Source organism: Littorina saxatilis, linkage group LG16, assembly GCF_037325665.1.
Source record: "Littorina saxatilis isolate snail1 linkage group LG16, US_GU_Lsax_2.0, whole genome shotgun sequence".
NCBI lineage: Eukaryota > Metazoa > Mollusca > Gastropoda > Littorinimorpha > Littorinidae > Littorina > Littorina saxatilis.
The window spans coordinates 10,659,053-10,679,933 of NC_090260.1; the positions used below are offsets into that span (position 1 = coordinate 10,659,053).

Below are 20,881 nucleotides of genomic sequence, written 5' to 3' on the forward strand. Positions count from 1 at the left end.
GCGCACACGTCTGTCCAATTCATCCCAGAGGTGTTCTATCGGGTTCATGTCTGGCGACATGGATGGCCAGGGAAGCACCTGGACATGGTGGTCGGTGAGGAACTGGGTGGTGAGTCGTGCTGTGTGCGGGCGAGCGTTGTCCTGCTGGAATATGGCATCCTGGTCAGCCAGAAGAGGAAGGGCGTGTGGGCGCAGAATTTCCTCCACGTATCGCTGGGCAGTTATGCGCCCTTGGACGTGCACCAGGGTGCTCCTTCCAGCGGTATTGATCGCCCCCCACACCATGACGCCTCCACCACCATGAACGGGTGCCTCATCCACACAGTTGGGCGCGTAACGTTCGTTTACTCTCCGGTAGACCCTCCTCCGACCATCATGTCGCTGGAGCAGGAAGTAGGACTCGTCGCTGAACCACACGTGTCTCCAGTGATTCCGGACGGTCCAGCGAAGGTGCTGGTTGCCCCACTGCACTCGGTTCTGGCGATGGCGGCGGGTGAGGACAGCTCCTCTGTGAGGTCTGCGAGCTCTCAAACCAGCTTCATGCAGGCGGTTCCGCACGGTCTGGTCCGATAATCGGTGTGGCCCGGGGAGAGCCTGGACAGAAGATGAGGCCGACATGAAACGATTTCGGAGGTGGCGGAGCCGTATGAAGCGGTCGTGAGCAGCAGTTGTCGCCCTTGGTCTTCCCGCTCGTGGCAAGTCAGCAACGGAGCCAGTGGCTTGAAACCTGACCCACAGTCTACTGATGGTGCTCTGGGACACGTGGAAGTGCCTGGCGATTGCACTTTGACTTTGGCCTGCTTGTAAACGACCTAATGCAATTTGGCGGTCTTCTCTGCTCAATCGGGCCATCTTTCGTCGCTGAATTGTCGTCTGATTTCTTTGTGGCGAACAATCCGCTTTTATGGGTTTTGGAAGACATGGTGAGAGCTCAATATTCCCCGAGTTTCACGAGATTACACTGAAGCATGACGAGTGGTCATGCCAAATGAGCAATTTTGACATTGTAGCCACTGATAACGCATGCGTCACGTGCAGAGCTCACTTGTGGCAATGGACGAAAGGTCGACGACCAGATAAACATTTTCTGCAGTTTGGTGGATATCCTTGTAGCCATATAACTAAATTAACCAAATATTACAAGCTATGCGTTTCTTTTTTTGAACAGTATATATATAGCCTGAGCTCACAGTAAATTGTTTGTGATATGCGATCTCCAGAATACCAATAACACGGCGGACTTAAATCGTTTTTGACAAAAAGTGGTTGAATTCACTTAGGGACTCACTAAGTTTTATGTAGTCTGGTAAAGAATTCCAGAGTTGTGTTGAAGATGGGAGAAATGAGTTTCTGTATAATTCAGTGTTAAACGATGGAACTTTCATATCTAAAGGTCTGCGCTGGCGATATGGGTTATTAGTTGATATAATGGTGGCAATATCGCAAGTAAGTAGTTTGGCACCTTACGGTGTACAATCTTGTGAAATAATATCAACTTTTGACGTTTACGTCTCTCTAAAAGTGAAATAAAGCCTGACTCGTCGTACAGTTGTTGATGGCTTGTACCGCGGACTGCTCCAACAATGGTCTTTATCTTCAAAGCTTCATCTTTGGCGGGAAGTGATGTCTGAAGAGGTTGATTCACGAGTGTGTGTGTGTGTGTGTGTGTGTGTGTGTTGTGTGTGTGTGTGTGCATGTGTGCGCATGTGTGTGTCTTTGCATGTGTGTGTATGTGTGTGTGGGTGTGTGTGTGAGTGTGTGTGTGCGTTAGTGTTTGTGTGTGTGTACGCGTGCGTGTGTGTGTGTTGTGAGTGTGTGTTGTGTTCATGCGCATGTGTGTGGGTGTGTGTGTGTGTGTGTGTGTTTGTGTGTGGAGCAGGTTATATGTGTCAGTGGATCTCTGTGCATGTTGTGTGTTTAAGTGTATGCGTGCGTGCGTGCGTGCGTGTGTTTGTGTGGAGGGAATGGGAGGTAGGGTGTCTGAGGATCTGAGTGTGTGTGTGTGTGTGTGTGTAAATGTATGCGTTCGTGTGTGTGTGTGTGTGTGTAAATGTATGCGTTCGTGTGTGTGTGTGTGTGTGTGTGTTGGGAGGGGGTCGGGTGTTGGGTGGGGGTTAGTGTGTCTATGGATCTGTGTGTATGTGTGTGTGTGTGCGTGCGTGTGTGTGTGTTTGTGTATGTTTGTGTGTATGTGTGTGTTTGTAAATATATGCGTTCGTGTGTGTGTGTGTGTTGGTAGGGGGTCGGGTTACGGGTGGGGGTGGGTGTTAGTGTGTCTATGGATCTGTGTGTGTGTGTGTGTGTATGCGTGTGTGTGTGTGTGTGTGTGTTCGTGTGTGTGTGTGTGTGTGTTCGTGTGTGTGTGTGTGTGTGTGTGGATGTGAATGTGTGTTTTGACAAAAATGTGTATATATGCGTCAAAAACATTGCAAGTACTGAATGTTACATGTAAAACGAAAATAATCTCATGCAGCACACGCACACATGACTTTGATACTGATATTTCCAACAAGACGACTTGAATTTATCCTTGTGTCCTTATCATCTATTATCCCTTTCTGTTTACAATTTCATTGTTGTAACTGTTTTTTAACTTTTGAAACTAATCAATAAAACATTGCTCAACTTCACGTTTGAGCTTGATCATATTTATGTTTAGTTGATAGGACGATTATTAGGGGGGGTGGGTTGGAACTGGATTAAAATCGACTACACTTTTCCTCACTACGAGTAGTGTTGCTGTCTTCTCTCCCGTTTAACCGTTCGCAGGATCTTGGTTCGTTATGCCCTTTCAAACAATTTGTGTATCCGGGACTCCGCCATGGAGAGTGATGACGTCACTAGGGGCAGCTCGTGGTGTTGGCCTGGACCTGGCCGCTACAGCAGCGCTGTGCCGTCCTTTCGTACGGCACAGTATTGCAGCAACCGTGTGTCGTAGAGTCGTAAGGCTCGGTCCAGCAGCAGCGTTGTGTTGTGATGTTGTAGGGCTTGACACCACAGCAGCGGTGTGTCCTGTAGTTGTAGGCTTCCGCTCCACAGCAGGAGTACCCCGATCCACCCGTCTTGACCTGGTTTTGACAGCAACTTTGAGAGGTGTAGTCATAGGACTGATCTCCACAGCAAGCATGGTATCTTCCTCCTCCTGACACGACTTTGTAATTGCAGCAACCGTGTGACGTTCTGTTGTAGGCTTCAGCCACACAGCAGGAATACCCGAACCCACCCGGCTTGACTTGGTTTTGACAACAGCTCTGGATTGTGTAGTTGTACGACTGATCGCCACAGCAAGCAGTTTTGGCTCCTCCTGACACGACCTTGTAACTGCAGCATCGTTGTGTACTGTAGTTGTATGGCTGACTACCACAGCAATTGGGTCCTCCCGGCTTGACTTGGCCGCCGCAACAGGCGTGGTCGGTTCCGCCTGGCTGGATTTTACCTGCACAGCACGTGTGGGTCAGGGTGTTGTATGTCTGGTTGCCACAGCAGCGGTGGTTCGTTCCTCCCAGCAGGACGTTCTTTTTTTCGCAGCAGTTGTGAGTCTTGGAGTTGTAGGCTTGTTTTCTGCAGCAACGGTAATCTCTTCCTCCAGGTAGAATTTTCCCGATGCAACAGGTGTGGGTGGTGACGTTGTACGCCTTCTTGCCGCAGCAGCCATGATTCGTTCCTCCAGGCACGACTCTACTTGTGCAGCAGTTGCTGGTCGTTCGGTTGTAGGTTCGAGTCCAGCAGCAGCCGTGTGTGAGGTAGTTGAAGACTCGATCCCCGCAACAGTAGTGATTGCTTCCACCGGCCTTGAGCTTTCCTCCACAGCAAGTGTGTGTCGTCCTGTTGTAGGCCCGTGTTGAGTTGCAACACCCCCCGGTTCTCGTGTTGTAGGACTTGTCGCCACAGCAACGATAGTAGTACGACCCACCCGGTCCCACTTTCCCTGCACAGCATGCCTGTGTCCGGTAGTCATACGTCTTGGCTCCACAGCAACGGTGGTAAGATCCACCCGGCTTGACCTTGCCCTCGCAGCAGCTTTCATTTCTATAGCTGTAGGGTTTGTTCCCGCAGCATCTAAAGTAAGGCCCACCTTGCTTTACGTTGCCGTTACAGCAGGTCTGGTTGCTGTAGGTGTACGTCTTGCTCCCGCAACATCTGCTATCCGGTCCACCTTTTTTGATCTGGCCTTCACAGCAGGACTGATTACTGTAGCTGTAAGTCTTACTCCCACAGCATCTTCTATCCGGTCCACCTTTTTTGACCTGGCCTAAACAGCAGGACTGATTGCTGTAGCTGTAAGAATTACTCCCACAGCATCTCCGGTCCGATCCACCTTTCTTGACCTGGCCTTGGCAGCATAAACGTGTGCTGGGGTTGTAGGTCTCGTTTCCACAGCACCAGTGGTTGATTCCCCCTCCTGATCGCAGCTCTCCTCCGCAGCAGTTGTGTTCACGTTTGCTGTAGGGTGTTTTAGTCTCAGCTCCGCAGCAGCCGTGAGTCCTTTGCGGGTAGCTCTGGTTTCCACAGCACAGGTGGTTGATCCCCCTTGACAGCAGCTTCCCTAAGCAGCAGGTGTGTTCATATTTGCTGTAGAATTGTTTAGTCTCAGCTCCGCAGCAACCGTGAGTCTTTTTCGGGTAGCTCTGGTTTCCACAGCAGCCGTGAGACCTGTAATGGTAGCTCTGGTTTCCGCAGCAAGCCCAGTTGCGCCCACCACCCAAGCCCACGTGACCGTTGCAGCATTTCTGTGTCTTGTAGTTGTATGTCTGGTTGTTTCCGCAGCAGTAATGATCCTTTCCGCCCTTGACGACCTGTCCGTTGCAGCAGTCCTGCGTCAGGGAATTGTAGGTCTGGTTGCCGCAACATCTGTAGTATGTTCCACCGGGGAAAATTACGTCATTGCAACACGTGTGGGTTACACTTGACAAGACTTGGCCGCCGCAACAGTCCTGCGAGTAGTAATTGTAGGACTGGTTGCCACAGCAACCGAAGGATTTCCCACCAGGTAGTACGGTGCCGTTGCAGCATTCGTGTGTCCTCCATTTGTAACCCTTGGATCCGCAGCAGCGGGTATTTCGTCCTTTCACGACCTCGCCGTCGCAACATTTATGACTGGAGGAGCGGTAGGCCTTGGTCCCACAGCACAGGTACCCGACTCCGCCTTTTCCGACCTTGCCGCTGCAGCAGGTTTGGTTCTTGTAGTTGTAAGGTATTGCTGCGTTGCAACAACGCTTATCTGAGTCCATTTTGTATGTTTGGTTTCCACAGCAGTAGCGGTTGAGACCGCCTGGAAGCACATTGCCAGCGCTGCAGCAGGTGTGTGTTCTGTAGTCATACGTCTGGCTTCCACAACACCTGTGAAAAGACCCACCTGGCACGGCTTTTCCCAAACAACAGGTGTGTGAGGCGTAGTTGTAGACTCCAACTCCACAGCACCTGAACTGTGTTCCACCTGGCTGGGCTTTTCCTCCGCAGCAGGTCTGAGTTCTAATGTTGTACACCTGAGTTCCACAGCAGGTGTGGTTGGTTCCGCCTGACTGAATTCTGCCTCCGCAGCAGGTGTGTGTCGTTCTGTTGTGGGGCTGAGATCCACAGCAGTACTGTGTCCTGTAGTCGTAAGGCTCGTTGCCGCAGCAACTGTGATAGGCGCTGCCTGGCTTGATAGTGCCACCACAGCAAGTTTGGTTCAAGCGGTTGTAGGGTTGACTCCCACAGCAGCTGCTGTACGTTCCTCTCTCTGTTGCTGTGCCGGCGCAACAGATCTGAGTCCTGTAGTTGTATACCTCAGTTCCGCAGCAGCTGTGGTTAGTTCCGCCTGACTGAATTCTGCCTCCACAGCAGGTGTGTGTGGTTCTGTTGTAGGTTTGCAATCCACAGCAACTCTGCGTTCGATAGTCATACATATCAGTTCCACAACATCGGTAGTATGTTCCGCCTGGTTTCAAGCTTCGTCCACAGCAGGTGTGTGTGGATCTGTTGTAGGTTTGAGATCCGCAGCAGCTTTGCGTCCGATAGTCGTACATCCCTGTTCCACAACATCGGTAGTACGTTCCCCCTGGATTGATGGCGCCTCCACAGCATGTCTGGGTCAAGCGGTTGTAGGCTTGATTTCCACAGCAACTGCTGTATGTTTCCCTGTCTCGAGCTGTTCCGAGGCAACAGATCTGAGTCCTGTAGTTGTAAACCCCAGTTCCGCGTGGTTGGTTCCGCCTGACAGAATGTTGCCGCTGCAACAAGTGTGTATTGTTTTGTTGAATATTTGAGTTCCACAGCAACTTTGCGTTAGATAGTCGTACGCTCCAGTCCCACAACATCGGTAGTATGTTCCCCCTGGACTGATGGTACTGCCACAACATGACTTGGTCAGACGATTGTAGGCTTGACTTCCACAGCAGCTGTTGTTCGTTCCTCTCGCTGTAACTTTGCCCAGGCAGCAGATCTGAGTTCCGTAGTTGTAAGCCCTAGTTAGGCAGCAGCTGTGGTTGGTTCCGCCTGGCAGAATTCTACTGCTGCAGCAAGTGTGTGTGGTTTTGTTGTAGGTTTGAGATCCACAACAGCTTTCCGTTCGATAGTCGTACATCCCCGTTCCACAACATCGGTAGTTTGTTCCGCCTGGTTTCACGGAGCTCCCACAGCAGGTGTGCGTGACGGAGCTGTAGGTCTGATTCCCACAGCAACTATTGTGCGTTCCTCTGTCTCGCGGCGTTCCACCACAGCAGATTTGTGTCCTGTAGTTGTAGACTCGGGTTCCGCAGCAGCCATGGGACGTGCCACCGAGCTGGACTTTTCCACTGCAACAAGTGTGTGTGGTTCTGTTGTAGGGCTGAGTCCCACAGCAGTACTGTGTCCTGTAGTCGTACGTTTCGTTGCCACAACATCGGTAGTATGTTCCGCCTGGTTTCACGGAGCTCCCACAGCAGGTTTGTGTCAAACGATCGTACGTCGTGTTTCCGCAACAACTGCTGTAGGTTCCCCTTTCTGCAAGTGTACCAGCGCAACAGATCTGAGTCCTGTAATTATAAACGTCAGTTCCACAGCAGCTATGCGACGATCCGCCTGTCAAAATCTTGCCAAAGCAACAGGTGTGTGTGTAGGAGCTGAAGGTCTCGTTTCCACAGCAGCTGGTGTGCGTCCCTCTCTCTCGGGGTGTTCCTGCACAACATATCTGTGTCCTGTAGTTGTAGACTTTGGTTCCGCAGCAACCATGGGACGTGCCACCTGTCTGGACTTTACCACTGCAACAGGTGTGTGTCGTTCTGTTGTAGGGCTGAGTCCCACAGCAGTACTGTGTCCTGTAGTCGTACGGCTCGTTGCCGCAGCATCTGTGATAGGCGCTGCCTGGCTTGATGGTGCCGCCACAGCAGGTCTGAGTCAAGCGGTTGTAGGGTTGACTCCCACAGCAGCTGCTGTACGTTCCTCTCTCTGTAGATGTGCCGGCGCAACAGATCTGAGTTCTGTAATTGTAAACCCCAGTTCCGCAGCAGCTGTGGTTGGCTCCGCCTGATTGAATTCTGCCACCGCAACAGGTGTGTGTCAGTGTGTTGTAGGTGTGGGTGCCACAGCAACCATTGTTGGTTCCCTTTTCTTGTAGCGTGTAACTGCAGCATAAGTGTGTCGTTCTGTTGTAGGCTTGCGATCTGCAGCAACTTTCAGTTCTGTAGTTATAGGTCTGACTGCCGCAGCATCCGTGATTCGTTCCGCCTGGCTTGATGGTACCTGCACAACAGGTGTGCGTCAAACGGTTGTAGGGCTCACTGCCGCAACAGCTGCCGTCGGTTCCCTTTTCTTTGAGCGTGCCTGCACAGCACAGGTGAGTCCTGGTGTCGTAGACTTCAATCCCACAGCAGCCATGGAATCTTCCCCCTGACTTGACAGAGTTCCCGCAGCAGGTTTGTGTAGTCGTGTTATAGGCCTGGGACCCACAGCAGCCGCAGTTTGTTCCCTTTTCTTGCAGTTTGCCATAGCAGCACAGGTGTGTCCTGGAATCGTAGACCTTATCGTCACAGCAACCATGATAGATACCGCCCGGCTTGATGGAATTTCCACAGCAAGTATGAGTCAAGCGGTTGTAGGTCTGGTTTCCACAGCAACTGCTGTACGTTCCCCTTTCTCTAGCTGTGCCGGCGCAACACACGTGAGACTTGTAGTTGTAGACCCCAGTTCCACAGCAACGATGATCTCTTCCACCTGGCACGATGTTACCTCTGCAGCAGGTGTGCGAGCTTGTATTGTAGGTCTGAAGCCCGCAGCAACCGCTGTTTGCCACCTTTGCGTGAAGCGTGCCGTAACAACATGTCTGCGTCAAACTGTTGTAGAGTTCGTCGCCACAGCAACCGCTCAGCGTTCCTTTAGGTCTGGACGTCCCTGCGCAGCAGATATGAGTCAAGGCGTTGTAGGCCTCAGTGTCGCAGCAGCCATAGTTCCGTCCACCTGGCTGCAGTTTGCCCATACAGCAGGTGTGGGTCAGGTAGTTGTAGGTCGTAGTTCCGCAACACGAGGAGAAAGTTGACTTCTCTTGAAGTTTGCCGCCGCAACAAACGCGTGTCCTGTAATCGTAGATCTCAGTCCCGCAACAGCCGTGGTACCCACCTGGCCTGATGGTGCCTGCACAACAGGTGTGCGTCATACTGTTATAGGGTTGTTTTCCACAGCAACCGGTGTTTGCTCCTCTCTCGTGAAGTGTGCCGTTACAGCATAGGTGTGTTTGGTAATTGTAGGTGTCGGTTCCGCAGCACCCCTGGTTCCTTCCGCCAGGCTTGATGATATCTCCGCAGCATGTTTGTGTCATGTAGTTGTAGGTTTCCTTTCCACAACAGCCGCCGTAGGTTTTTACATCTCGAAGCGTTCCATTACAACAACTGTGTTTGGCAGTGTCATAGACCTCGCCCTCACAGCATCCATAGTACCACGTTCCGCCTGATTGGATTTGACCCCCACAGCAGATGTGTGACACTTGGTTGTAGGTTTGGTTCCCACAGCAGCCTTCGTAGTGAATCCTTGCTTTCAGTGTGCTTCCGCAGCAGAACTGTGTCCTGTTGTTGTAAGCCTGGTCACCGCAGCAAGCATTGTTGGTCGAGTTCAGAGCTTGTGAATCACAGGATGCGCCTGAAGACACAAGGGAAGAACAAATAAGTCGCGTGAGGCGATATCAAAACAAGTAGTCAAACCATTGGCCTGAACCTAAAAACAGTTGTAACCGTGTGCCGAAACACTACGATCACCTCGGGAAGCGAAGTGCAATCAAACAGGATTGAAAATGTTAGGGCTAATTTCTTAGCCCTACAAAAACTGTTATGCAAACCCGAAGGTTTCCATGAACATACAGACAATCGGAAACCACCAGACCCCATCACAAACAGAATTCTACAATCCACTGGTGTTGACTTTTAAAGGCCAACAACTCGGGTGCAGAGTCTGCTGTGAAAGGAGCGGTAGCCTCCCCTGTCACACAGTCGACACTGAAAACCCGGGAGCAGCCATCAGCAAGGCTAGACACGCGTGAAAACTCGTGAAAAGGATGACAAAATGATAACTGTCTATCTCGAAACACTGTTGTTGCCTCTCAAACAATTTTCAGAACGCCTTTAGTCCTGTTATGGCTTTTGACGTCAGCGATTTCACTTTAGATCAATTAGTCAATGTTGACACTCCGACCTCAGAAACATAGTCAATTTCTTTTTGTATCACTTTTTTTTTTTTAAGAAAAAGGTTTCTTCTCTTCTATCCGACGCAATGCTTATAGTAAACCCTCATGATGTTAAAAAAAAAGACATTTCGTTGTTTAATGCACTAGCAGAGGACAGCTATACAAATACGCTTTCGACGTGGTTTAGCATTGACCGGGGCATTTCTTTTAGTCATTTTGTATCAAGGGAAGTAACATGGTATTTTATATCAAGGGAAGTAACATGGTATTTTATATCAAGGGAAGTAACATGGTATTTTATATCAAGGGAAGTAACATGGTATTTTATATCAAGGGAAGTAACATGGTATTTTTTGTTGATTAATGCACAAGCAGAGGACAGCAAAACACGCTTTTACGTTTCGTGCTTTTGTTGTTATCCCAGCGAAGCTGGAGGTATCCCGTGAACGCTATACTGTAATCGATTTGAGAAATGTGCACACCGAATAATACATGATTAAGTAGATGTGCAACGCCAAGGCACTGCATACCCCAGCGAAAGACAAACCTCTCTCTCTCTCTCTCTCTCTCTCTCTCTCTCTCTCTCTCTCTCTCTCTCTCTCTCTCTCTCTCTCTCTCTCTCTCTCTCTCTCTCTCTCTCTCTCTCTCTCTCTCTCTCAAACACGCACACACACGAACACACACACACACACACACACACAAACACACACACACACCCAAGTTACACACGTACACACGTACACACATACACACTCACTCACACGCACTCACTCACTCTCTCACACACACTTCACTGTACACACAAAACACACCCCCATACGCACATATAGACAGACGGACATACACACCTTTACAAACAAACACACATACACACACACATACACTTACGCACACACACACACACAAACCAACCCACCCACTCTCTCTCTCTCTCTCTCTCTCTCTCTCTCTCTCTCTCTCTTTATCTCTTATACAAACAGACACACACCCACACAAACACACACACACACACACACACACACATGTACATACGCACGCATGTACGCACGCACACACCCACACACACACACACACACACACACACACACACACACACACACACACACACACACACATTGACTCACACAAATCTCATACACACAATACACACACTCATACGCACATACACGGTTGGCCTAGTGGTAAGGCGTCCGCCCCGTGTGTGTGGGTTAGAACCCAGGCCGGGTCATACCTAAAACTTTAAAATTGGCAATCTAGTGGGTGCTCCGCCTGGCGGCTGGCATTATGGGGTTAGTGCATGCTAGGACTGGTTGGTCCGGTGTCAGAATAATGTGACTGGGTGAGACGAAGCCTGTGCTGCGACTTCTGCCTTTTGTGTGGCTCACGTTATATCTCAAAGCAGCACCGCCCTGATAATTATGGAAACAAACAAACAAATAAGCACATAGACAGACGGACACACACACCTTTACAAACAAACACATATACACACTCATACACACACAAACATACACACAAACTCATGCACACACACATTCACACACACACACACACTCCGGTTGGTCCGGTGTCAGAATAATGTGACTGGGTGAGACATGAAGCCTGTGCTGCGACTTCTGTCTTGTGTGTGGCGCACGTTATATGTCAAAGCAGCACCGCCCTGATATGGCCCTTCGTGGTCGGCTGGGCGTTGAGCAAACAAACAAACAAATACGCACATAGACAGTCGGACACACACACCTTTACAAACAAACACATATACACACTCATACACACACAAACATACACACAAACTCATGCACACACACATTCACACATACACACCCACACACACACTCTCTCTCTCTCTCTCTCAAACACACACACACACACACACACACACACACCAAGTCACACACACACACACACACACACACACACTCACTCACACGCACTCACTCACTCTCTAACAAAAAACTTCATACACACAAAACACACACCCATACGCACATATGGACAGACGGACATGCACACCTTTACAAACAAACACACATACACGCACACACATACACTTATGCCCACACACACACTTACACACACACGAGTACAGACTCATGCACGCGTGCGCACGCACACACACACACACACACACACACACACACACACAAATACACACACACCACACACATACGAGTACAGACTCATGCACGCGTGCGCACACACACACACACACACACACACACACACACACATACACACACACACACACACACACACACACACACACACACACACAGTAACACTAACACATGTGCACAAAATGAACACAAACACACACACTGCGCGAGAGAGAAAGACTACAGGGAGGCATGACGTCATGATGCATTAATTGACGTCAAAGACTTTCGACCGTGACGTATTCTTCTTACGCGAGCTTTATCCATAGACTTGGAAACTACGGAATTTCTACCCGTCCAAAGCGGCCTGGGGTGGCGTTTGCTGAAAAAATGGGGGCGCCTATTTTACCCACCGTATTTTTGTTAGTATGGTCCCCATTTTTGGTGAACTTCCATCTCCAACTGTAGCACGTAGCCGGGCACAACGAATCCTTCTTTATCATGTATTATTCGGTGTGCACATTTCTCAAATCGATTACAGTATAGCGTTCACGGGATACCTCCAGCTTCGCTGGGATAAAGAAGGATTCGTTGTGCCCGGCTACGTGCTACAGTTGGAGATGGAAGTTCACCAAAAATGGGGACCATACTAACAAAAATACGGTGGGTAAAATAGGCGCCCCCATTTTTTCAGCAAACGCCACCCCAGGCCGCTTTGGACGGGTAGAAATTCCGTAGTTTCCAAGTCTATGGATAAAGCTCGCGTAAGAAGAATACGTCACGGTCGAAAGTCTTTGACGTCAATTAATGCATCATGACGTCATGCCTCCCTGTAGTCTTTCTCTCTCGCGCAGTGTGTGTGTTTGTGTTCATTTTGTGCACATGTGTTAGTGTTACTGTGTGTGTGTGTGTGTGTGTGTGTATTTGTGTGTGTGTGTGTGTGTGTGTGTGTGTGTGTGTGTGCGCACGCGTGCATGAGTCTGTACTCGTATGTGTGTATTTGTGTGTGTGTGTGTGCGTGCGCACGCGTGCATGAGTCTGTACTCGTGTGTGTGTAAGTGTCTGTGTGTGTGTGTCTGAGTGTGTGCGTAGAGCGAGTAAACTACTGGACCGATCTTTATGAAATTTTACTTGAGAGTTCCTGGGTATGATATCCCCAGACGTTTGTTTTATTTTTTCGATAAATATCTTTGATGACGTCATATCCGGCTTTTTGTAAAAGTTGAGGCGGCACTGTCACACCCTCATTTTTCAATCAAATTGATTTAAATTTTTGTAAAGCAATCTTCGACGAAGGCCGGACTTCGGTATTGCATTTCAGTTTGGTGGCTTAAAAATTAATTGATGACTTTGGCCATTAAAAATCTGAAAATTGTAATAATTGGTTTTTTTATAAAACGATCTAAATTTACGTTAATCTTATTCTACATCATTTCCTGATTCCAAAAACATATAAATATGTTATATTTAGATTAAAAACAAGCTCTGAACATTAAACATATACAATTATGATCAAAATTAAATTTCCGATATCGATTTAAAAACAATTTCATCTTATTCCTTGTCGGTTACTGATTCCAAAAACACATAGATATGATATGTTTGGATTGAAAACACGCTCAGAAAGTTAAAACGAAGAGAGGTACAGAAAAGCGTGCTATGCAGCACAGCGAAACCACTACCGCGCTAAACAGGCTCGTCAGTTTCACTCCGTTTTGCACAAGCGGCGGACTACGGTCATTGTAAAAAAAATGCAGTGCGTTCAGTTTCATTCTGTGAGTTCCACAGCTTGACAAAATATAATTTCGCCTTACGCGACTTGCTTTTTTCTGCATGCGTGTACTGTTTTCAAGGCGTGAAACTTTGGCTGTGAATTTGTGTTCTGTATCGTGCGCATGCGTGCACACAGGGATGTTTAGACGTCGAGGAGAGTCAAAACCAATAAACACCACTAAAAACAAACACAAAAAGAAAACCAAACAAAGTAACACACACTAAAAGTCTGTGTACATCTTGACAGGATCGACTTCAGCGAGGTTTACTCCTAAGGCGTCATCTTCCGACACAACAACACGGAGCAGTATGGGTCTCTCCGCTCCAACAACACTAAACACCACTAACACACACACACACACACACACACACACACACACACACACACACACACACACACACACACACACACACAAACACACACACACACACACACACACAAACACACACACACACAGGAACACACAGGAACACACACACACACGCACGCACGCACGCACACGCACGCACACACACACACACACACGCACACACACACGCACACACGCACACACGCACACACACACAAACACACACACACACACGATACAAAATCAAACTTTGTTTAAATCTTTACCCCGATGACGTCATCTTCCTACGAACCAACTTGGTGCACTCCTAGTCACTGCACCTCAAAACCAGTAAACACCATAAAATAATACTTTAAAAAACACACACAAAACACAAAAGATACACAAAGAATACACACACTAATTGTGACCCTCCACCACGAAATGAGTCGCATGTCACCTAGCGCGGTTCTGGGCTAGGCTTAAGTCGCCTTGTGGTGAGATTATGTGCGCGTTATAAATTCTCGTATTATTTATTATTATTATTAATATAAGTCCGGGGAGTATCTGGTAACTGTGTGAGGGTCACCTTAGTCACAGGCTTATAACTCAAACAGTGTTCGATCTTTTCTAAAAACGGTTTTCACCACTGGATAGAGCATAAAAAAACTATTTAGGAAAATGTACAAATATGAAAATCATGCAAAGGTGACATGCGACTCATTCCGTGGTGGAGGGTCACAATTGTAAAACTCTGTTTGCATCTTAACAGGATTGACTTCAACGAGGTTTACCCCGAAGACGTGATCTACCTACGCACCAACGTGGAACACTACTGGGCGCTACGCCAAAACCCGCACTACAAGAAAACGTTCCCACCCTGGCTGATTCACGGCAGACCCAGGTCAGCTTCCTCACTTGTTTTCACTTTGTGTCTCGACGATGTTTAGCTAGTTGTGCCACCTTAAGGCGAGGAGAGGCACTAAAATCACCAAAATTAAACTTGGAGAATACATGGAATAACTTAGTTTTCTGGGTAGTTATTGAAGTGACTTATGAAAATAAATGAAAAATATGTTAATACTATAGGACATAGACTGCCGTTGCTATGGAAACTGGCTTAAACAGCGCCATATTGGATTTCTGGGAAATGCTAAAAAGTTGGCACAAAAATACACATGACTTTAATCTACAATAACAAAGAACGATTTTTTTTAGAAAAGACTACAGTTGAATTTATATTATTTGTTTAAATAGGGATTATTGAATATGCGGTTAGAAATTCATTAATCCTTATTACAAAAATAAATATAAATTCAACTGTATAATTTAGTAAAAAATATAATTCTATATGATTGTAGATAAACTATTGCATGGGGAACATGAGATTTATTTCCCAGGTGTTTGTGAATGAAAACTCGTGAAAATGATGACAATAAAGTGTTGTTATTGGTAGTGTAATTTCGTATTTTTCAAGGTTTTTCAACGATGCTTGGCAATGGATTTTTTTTTTCTCCAAAATTTTAATCAATCAATAAACACGTGATAACAAACATGGTAACTGTGTGTTTTCTGTTTGTACACATAATTTCTCATTTACATGCTTTACCTTAAATCAGAGACAATAAACAATTTGTTTCTAATTAATAAAACGTCAGACTAACGAAATCTCAAAACAACATGATTTCCAAAAATAATTTCCAGTGTTAATCGTGAATCGGTTTTTTTAAAAATGCTTACGCACATCTTTGCGATTAAAATAATATGATTAATCTTCTTCATATTTTTGCTGTTACTTTTAATACCAAAAACCACATCTGTAACATTCAACCTAATTCTTTCGCCAATTGTTTACTAAAATGTACATTTCAATATAATTCCAAAACCTGAGCACGGTTGGGCATTCAAAGAAAAATTTTTCCAATACATCAAGTTCATCCTCACAATATGTACAGTTTTTATCAGCCTTCACTTTCATCTTACACAATAAAATATTAGTTGGATAAATGTTTTGCAATATTTTCCAATGCAGGCAATGGCTGATGAAACTGACCCCGCTTGTTGAAGACATGGCGGTGAGTGAGCTGAGGGACTGGGATAATATATACAATAACGTGTTGCTATTGTAATTTCTTATCTTTCCAGGTTTTTCGACGATGCTTGGCAATGGCTTATGAAGCCCACCCCGCTACTCCAGGACATGGCGGTGAGTCTGTTGATGGACTGGGGCTGGTTCAACCGCTCCAAGCCCCTCGCCTGCGCTCACATTCGTATCGGGGTCAGCAAGTACAACCCCGAAGACTCCCGCAAGATCAACGACATCAAGAAGCTGGGAGCGCTCTGGGAGTTCCTCCAGCCTTACGCCAAGAACGGGAGTGTTATTTTCATGGCGTCCGATAATCTCGTCGTGCGCGAGACTTCGCGAGAAAAGTTCGGATCGGCGCATCGGGACACTGGTGGAATTGTTGTGCATGTGGATAAACAGGTGAGATTGTGTGTGTGTGTGTGTGTGTGTGTGTGTGTGTGTGTGTGTGTGTGTGTGTGTGTGTGTGTGTGTGTGTGTGTGTGTGTGTGTGCTTGTTTGTTTGTTTGTTTATTTTTGTTTGTTTGTGTGCTAGTTTGGTCGTATTTGTGTTTTTGTATCATCGCATCGGTGCACCACAACAATGGCAGGAATTGTTGTGCATGTGCATAAACAGGTGAATGTTGTTTTTAGATTGTTTGTTTGTTTGTTTGTTTGTTTGTTTTGTTTGTTTGAGTGTGTGTGTGTGTGTGTGTGTGTGTGTGTGTGTGTGTGTGTGTGTGTGTGTGTGTGTGTGTGTGTGTGTGTGTGTGTGACATGGAGACTACCGTCGCCCTTCACAGCAGGCTCTGCAGAGTTGTTGGCCTTTGAAAGTGCTCGCCGGTTAGACACCTGTGGATTGAAGAGTTCTGTTTGTGATGGGGTCTGGCGGCTTCTGTCTCTCTCTATGTTCTTGTTTTCCTTTGCGTAACCAAAACAGTGTTTATAGGGCTAAGAAATTAGCTCTAAAACTCTCAATCGTGTTTGATTGGACTTAGCCTCCAAAGGTGATTGTTGTGATTCAGCACTCGGTTACATTTGTATTATGGATTTGATTGCCGGGTGGATCTATGTCTTTGTCTACGTACTAATGCCCGGTAGCTCAGTTGGTAGAGCACTGGACTTGTGATCGAAAGGTCGCTGGTTCGGACACGGGCCGGGACGGACACGGGTCAACTTTATGTGCAGACCCAGAGACGGAAGCCATGTCCCACCCCCAGGTCATCACAATGGCACGTAAAAGACCTTGGTCATTCTGCCATAAGTGCAGGTGGCTGAATACACCTAAACACGCAGACACCTGGGTAGCGCGACCCCGTTGCTGCTAGCTTTCCACTGGGAGGAAGCGACCCGAATTTCCCAGCGATGGGACAATAAAGTAATGAAAATGAAAAAAAAAATGAAAAAATTCTTGTTAGTTTGTATTGATTAGTTCATTCGTTGATGGCGTGGTTGATTTCCTTGTTATCCTTCTTTGTCTCATTCTGTTTTGTTACATTGTCAATACTTGACCGAATGAGTTAACGAGGGTAGAGGGTGAGGTTTGTCTCTCTCTCTCTATATATATGTGTGTCTGTGAGTGTCTGTTGTAACCACAATGGTGTTTCCCCAACAGAGGGACGAGGATAACGCGTGCGAGGGGTTCCAGTTCGCCTTGCTCGACCAGTTCATCCTCACTCTCTGCGACATCCTCATCACCACCAACAGCAACTTCAGCTTCCGCGCTGTGCTCATCCGCGCTAACGTCAAGGGACTATATTTCTTCGGCAATGGCAAGATTAAAAGAGTCTACGTCATATGATGCAGTGATCGTTTAGCAAGAAAAACCTTTTTTGGAGCCACAAACTGTACAGTCTCTGGAAATGAAGGGAGTATATTCCATTGACAATGGCAAGAATGGAAGTGTGTACGTCTCATGATGTAACAGCAAGGGCCTATATTGTTTCAGCAATGGCAAGATTAGAAGAGTCTACCTTATATAAGTTATATGTTGCAACAACAAATAACTATATTTCTTCGGCAATGGCAAGATTAAAAGAGTCTACGTCATATGATGCAGTGATCGTATAGCAAGGGACACTGTTTTCGGAGCAAGAAACTTTACGGCCTCTTGAAATTGAGGAACCGTATTTATTCGGCAATGACGAGATTACAAGGGTCTACCTTTTTGATGCAACAGCTAGGGACTGTTATTCTTCGGCAATGACACGATTACAAGGGTCTTCGTGATATGCTGCAACAGCAAGGGACTATTATTGAAGGCTTTAAGGCACCGTCATATATAAGATTATTGAAGGCTTTAATGCACCGTCATATATAAGATTATTGAAGGATTTAAGGCACCGCCATATATAAGATTATTGAAGGCTTTAATGCACCGTCATATATAAGATTATTGAAGGCTTTAAGGCACCGTCATATATAATATTATTGAAGGCTTTAAGGCACCGTCATATATAGGATTATTGAAGGATTTAAGGCACCGTCATATATAAGATTATTGAAGGCTTTAAGGCACCGTCATATATAAGATTAGTGAAGGATTTAAGGCACTGTCATATATAAGATTATTGAAGGCTTTAAGGCACCGTCATATATAAGATTAGTGAAGGATTTAAGGCACTGTCATATATACGATTATTGAAGGCTTTAAAGCACCGTCATATATAAGATTATTGAAGGCTTTAAGGCACCGCATATATATAAGATTATTGAAGGCTTTAGGGCACTGTCATATATAAGATTATTGAAGGCTTTAATGCACCGTCATATATAAGATTATTGAAGGCTTTAATGCACCGTCATATATAAGATTATTGAAGGCTTTAAGGCACCGTCATATTACCCAATATTGACGGACTGTGTGATGATATCTTCTGCTATGGTCTGTTGAGACAGTGATATCAAAATCGAGACCGGAGGTCGAGATTTTGATATCACTGTCGAAACAGACCAATAGCAGAAGATATCATCACACAGTCAGTCAATGTTAGATATATTGCTAATTCTCTGGACATTTTGTATTTACGTTCTCGATTTTGATATCACTGTCGAAACAGACCAATAGCAGAAGATATCATCACACAGTCAGTCAATGTTAGATATATTGCTAATTCTCTGGACATTTTACTGTAAAGAAATTACAAAAGTATTTGTCTCAGTTTTGGCTGTTCCATATCCCTCCCTCTGATTATTATTTCTTTTTGTTCACGCTTTTCTTGTACTTTTCAGTATTTCAAAATGTCTTTTCTTTCAAAAAGTCTTTAGTCACTTGCTCAACTAAATTCTGGGATAATTACATTTTCATATATTTTTGTTTGTTTTTAAATGTAGGTGTTTTTGTTTTTGAAGTGGGGAAGCAATAAAGGAAATGTCGTCGATATCCCTTTTGCACTGAGCTCAATTTTGCCCAATTAACCAATGGAAAGCCACGTAACATATGAAATAACAATATATAAGATTATTGAAAGCTTTAAGGCACCGTCATATATAGAATTATTGAAGGAATTAAGGCACCGTCATATATAGAATTATTGAAGGGATTAAGGCACCGTCATATATAGAAGTATTGAAGGGATTAAGGCACCGTCATATATACGTTTATTGAAGGGATTAACGCTCTCTCATTGCAATGTGTATGCCCTCCACCACCTGATGTCGGTTTAGCATTGAAATCAGTAATTGCACGACATAGATTAACACGTGCTTTTCTTTAATTGTTTTTACATGATGGTGAACCTTCTTGGATCAGACACGCGGATTAAACATGATTGTATCTCACACAACATAGGGTGGCATGTTGTACAAGGAAAACCTTGGGACCACACAGCATGCTATGCATATTTTAAGTGCATGATATCATGTATGTTCATCTACAAATAATGCTAATTACCCCCCCAACAAAAGTCAGATAGAAATGAAGAATATATAATCTAAAGCAAAGATAAGAAGAAAGGGAAGATTATTGGACTTGAGACTACTAAACAATAGCAGCGGAAAGAAAATACTAAAGTGGGGTAGGGGGGTGGGAGGGGGATGGACAGAGCACAAACTTATTTCCTCATTTGATTCGACTGCGGCAGCAATAGTTTGAAAAATATCTTATCATATTTAACTTAATTATCTAAACAAACACAAACATCTTTGAGTAAGACAGTCATTATTTGCAACGTGTTGTTCGATATTAAAAACAAACACACTAAATTCTTATAACTCAATATTCCGCACCCAAACACATGCGTTTACATTTAAGCGGGAAAATAGTTTGTCGTTCATATTTTGCGAGCGTTTATAACAGGTAGATTTTTTTTTGTTGGGGGGGGGGTATTAAATAAATCTTTGATCCTAACGGTGTGCCAGAAAGTGAAATGAAAATTTAACTTCAAGTGATCCTGGAGTTCAATGTTGTTGATTGAGAAACGATGTTGTTGCTGTTGTTGTTGCTGTTGTTATTGTTGTTGTTGTTGTTGTTGTTGTTATTTGTAAGTCAGTTAATGCATGTATCATGGACTTTTTTTTAAACACACACACACACACAAGCAAAATCTCTGGTTGTCAGTCTGCATGTCTGTCTGTGTACGTCTGAATGTTTATCTGTGTGTGTGGGCTTCTGTCCATCACAAGTTCTGATTATGTGTTAAAAGACTGTTTTTATAGTTGTTGTTGGGGTTTGTGATGGTGTTGTTATGTTTATGTCCTTCGATATTTGTATGATCGATTGTTGTAAAACACCCACCCACACACACACACACACACACACACGAACACACACACACACACACACACACACGAACGCACACACACACACACACACATACCCACCCACACACACACATACACACACACATACCCACACACACGCACACACACACACACACACAAGCACACACACACACACACACACACAAACACGCGTTCGTGCGCGCACACACACACATACCCCCCACACACACACACACACAAGCTTGGGCGGGGATATAGCTCAGTTGGT

The 20,881-nt window shown here is 45.8% G+C and overlaps 2 protein-coding genes across 2 annotated transcripts; one reads left to right on the top strand and one right to left on the bottom strand.

Annotated features, from left to right (window-relative positions):
- Positions 1-2,840: 2,840 nt before the first annotated feature.
- LOC138949853 (Kruppel-like factor 18) lies at positions 2,841-5,888 on the bottom strand. Its single transcript, XM_070321634.1, has one exon. It carries the CDS (start codon positions 5,886-5,888, stop codon positions 2,841-2,843), a length of 3,048 nt encoding a protein of 1,015 aa, XP_070177735.1.
- Positions 5,889-14,235: 8,347 nt separating this feature from the next.
- Positions 14,236-19,589, top strand: LOC138950360 (uncharacterized). The gene is made up of 3 exons (XM_070322104.1): positions 14,236-14,733; positions 15,975-16,314; positions 17,507-19,589. Exons 1-3 carry the CDS (start codon positions 14,543-14,545, stop codon positions 17,690-17,692), a joined length of 717 nt encoding a protein of 238 aa, XP_070178205.1. The 5' UTR covers positions 14,236-14,542; the 3' UTR covers positions 17,693-19,589.
- Positions 19,590-20,881: the final 1,292 nt, after the last annotated feature.